This window comes from Coenobita brevimanus, chromosome 56, assembly GCF_032717465.1.
Source record: "Coenobita brevimanus isolate Jiangsu-jjx chromosome 56, ASM3271746v2, whole genome shotgun sequence".
In the NCBI taxonomy this organism is placed as follows: Eukaryota; Metazoa; Arthropoda; class Malacostraca; order Decapoda; family Coenobitidae; genus Coenobita; species Coenobita brevimanus.
In genome coordinates, this window is record NC_137009.1 from 36,190,317 (window position 1) to 36,192,816 (window position 2,500).

General features: G+C 42.8%; 1 protein-coding gene across 1 annotated transcript in view; it reads right to left on the minus strand.

Moving 5' to 3' along the window:
• Positions 1-2,500, minus strand: part of LOC145401701 (unconventional myosin-Ia-like) — an 87,107-nt gene that overhangs the window by 4,819 nt on the left and 79,788 nt on the right. The window contains exons 26-27 of the mRNA XM_080273883.1: positions 2,305-2,428; positions 556-772 (exon numbers count right to left, since the gene is read on the minus strand). Of these exons, the coding sequence (XP_080130009.1) occupies positions 556-772; positions 2,305-2,428 (341 nt within the window). The remainder of the gene's footprint in view (positions 1-555; positions 773-2,304; positions 2,429-2,500) is intronic.

Below are 2,500 nucleotides of genomic sequence, written 5' to 3' on the forward strand. Positions count from 1 at the left end.
AGGCACAGAAAAAGAACGATAAAGGTGAAGAAAGAAGTAGGCAGCACTACATCAAGTGAGTGGATGATGTTGAGAAATAGGAATAGAGGAGGGCTGACAGAAAAAGAACGATAAAGGTGAAGGAAGAAGGAGGCAGCACTACATCAAGTGAGTAGAAGGTAAGCAGACACAGAGAAAGAATGATAAAGGTGAAGGAAGAAGGAGGCAGCACTACATCAAGTGAGTGGATGATAGCCGCCATAATAAAAAGTAACACGAAAGATGGGAGAAACAGGAAGAGAGAAAGACAGACAGAAAAATAATAACAAAGGTGAAGGAAGAAGCAGGCAGCACTACATCAAGTGAGTGGATGATTGTGAGAAATAGGAAGATAGGAGGGCAGACACAGAAAAACAGCAACAAAGATGAAGTGTGATGCAGTCAGTACTACATCAAGTGAGTGAAAGGTAGGCGGACACAGAAAAAGAATGATAAAGGTGAAGGAAGAAGTAGGCAGCACTACATCAAGTGAGTGGATGATAGTCTCTTGGACCTGCAACCTATCCACTCTCTTACTCATTGCATATGTTGACATCCGGTGGCTTTCCCGTTGCGTTTTGCACTACGAGAAACAACTTAGTCACCACCTCGATTACGTGACCCGTTTGCAGTACGAGGTCACCCTTCCTTTTGACCTCGTCTGACCCGAAGAGGCAGCCTGGGTTAATGTTCTGCGAGGATGAGAGGTCAACTGTCGGGGAAGGAGGTTTGACGTGAAGAACCGCTATGTCGTCTGTGGAAGAGAGAGAGTGAGAGAGTTAGGGAAGCGAAGAAAGATTGAGAGAGAGAGAGAGAGAGAGAGAGAGAGAGAGAGAGAGAGAGAGAGAAAGGGGTGTAATAGTAAAAGAAAGAGAGATTTTGAGAAAGGGAGATGGGAAAAACATATGATGCAGAGAGATAAAATGCACACACACACACACACACACACACACACACACACACACACACACACACACACACACACACGCATTAATATCGTCTGATGGAGAGAGAGAGAGAGAGAGAGAGTATTCCTTATTAGATTAAGTTCGTCATAGAAAGGAGTTGAGAAATATAAATAACACCAGGTAAACAAAAGGTAGGAAAGAATAATTGATTAGGACGAGAAGGAAAGATATAAAAATTCCATAATAATAATAATAATAGTGATGATAATAATAATAATAATAATAATAATGATAATAATAATAATAATAATAATAATAAATGGGCGAATGAGTCTCCTTGGTTACTATACTCTGTTCACTTAACCTGGCCTAAAATTCCCATCCCTCTATCTTGAATAACACCAGAATACGATGCTAGTCACGAAGAAGTGCCGTGAAAAGGATGGAAGGCCGCTACTTAATCCGGTAAGGGGTGGCCACAAACAAATCGCCTCCACGTCAGCCTCTCCTCTGCCATTTGACTGCCCTCCCTCCAGCTCACACCCTCTCTCTCATATATATCTCCATCCCTCCACCTCAGCCTTGGTCTTCCCCTTCATCTCACCCACATGCACTCTTCTAGTTAGTCTCTCCAGCCCTCCATCTCAGCCTTGGTCTCCCCCTCCACCACACCCACATGCACTCTTCTAGTCAGTCTCTCATACACGGAAAATACAAAGAATGGGAAGCCAACTTTTCGCCACAATAATTCATTTACTAATCCAACATACAGGTGGAGCGACAGAATGAGATCTTGATGAGTGGTAAAGATAAGGGTGAGAGGAAGTGCTGTTGTGATGAGAGAGAGAGAGAGAGAGAGAAGGGCCGCGGTGAATCAGACAAGGATAGCTATTCTGTACAAAGCCTTTTATCTGAGGAGGTGAAGGTGACAGTGAAATATGTGTAACTTTTTTTGTTTTGTTTTTTGTTTTTTTTTAACTCGTCCTCGCCCTGGCTAGGCTCAGGGACGGGTATTGCTTTCACTCGGTTTGTCTGTCTGTGTCTGTCTGATGCTATTGATGCGATTTTGATGGACTATTACCCTTACATAACTGCAAAACATACATACACACACAACTGCATAAATAGGTACATACACACATAACAGCATACATACACTTACATATTCACAGATAGATAGATAGGTAGATAGATAGATTGACATTTGATAAACCCTACTGTAAGTTGATCAGGACTGTGGAATAGATAGATAGGTAGATAGATAGAGAGAGAGAGAGAGAGAGAGAGAAAAGAAAGAAAGAAAGAAAGGAGAGCACATCTATAAAATAATTAAAAAAAAAAGAGAGGCAGAGCTGAGGTGGGTGACTGCTCCACTAACCCATGTACGGTGAGAGAGAGATGCGCTGTATGTCGACGGCTGGGATTCGATATTTCACCTGCAGCGTCCTTTGGTCCAGTACTAGAAGGGAGTTAGTGGAGACGGCAAGCAGGATAGGCACGAACTGGGGATAGAAGAGAGAGAGGGGTTAATGTTGTGTGTGTGTGTGTGTGTGTGTGTGTGTGAGAGAGAGAGA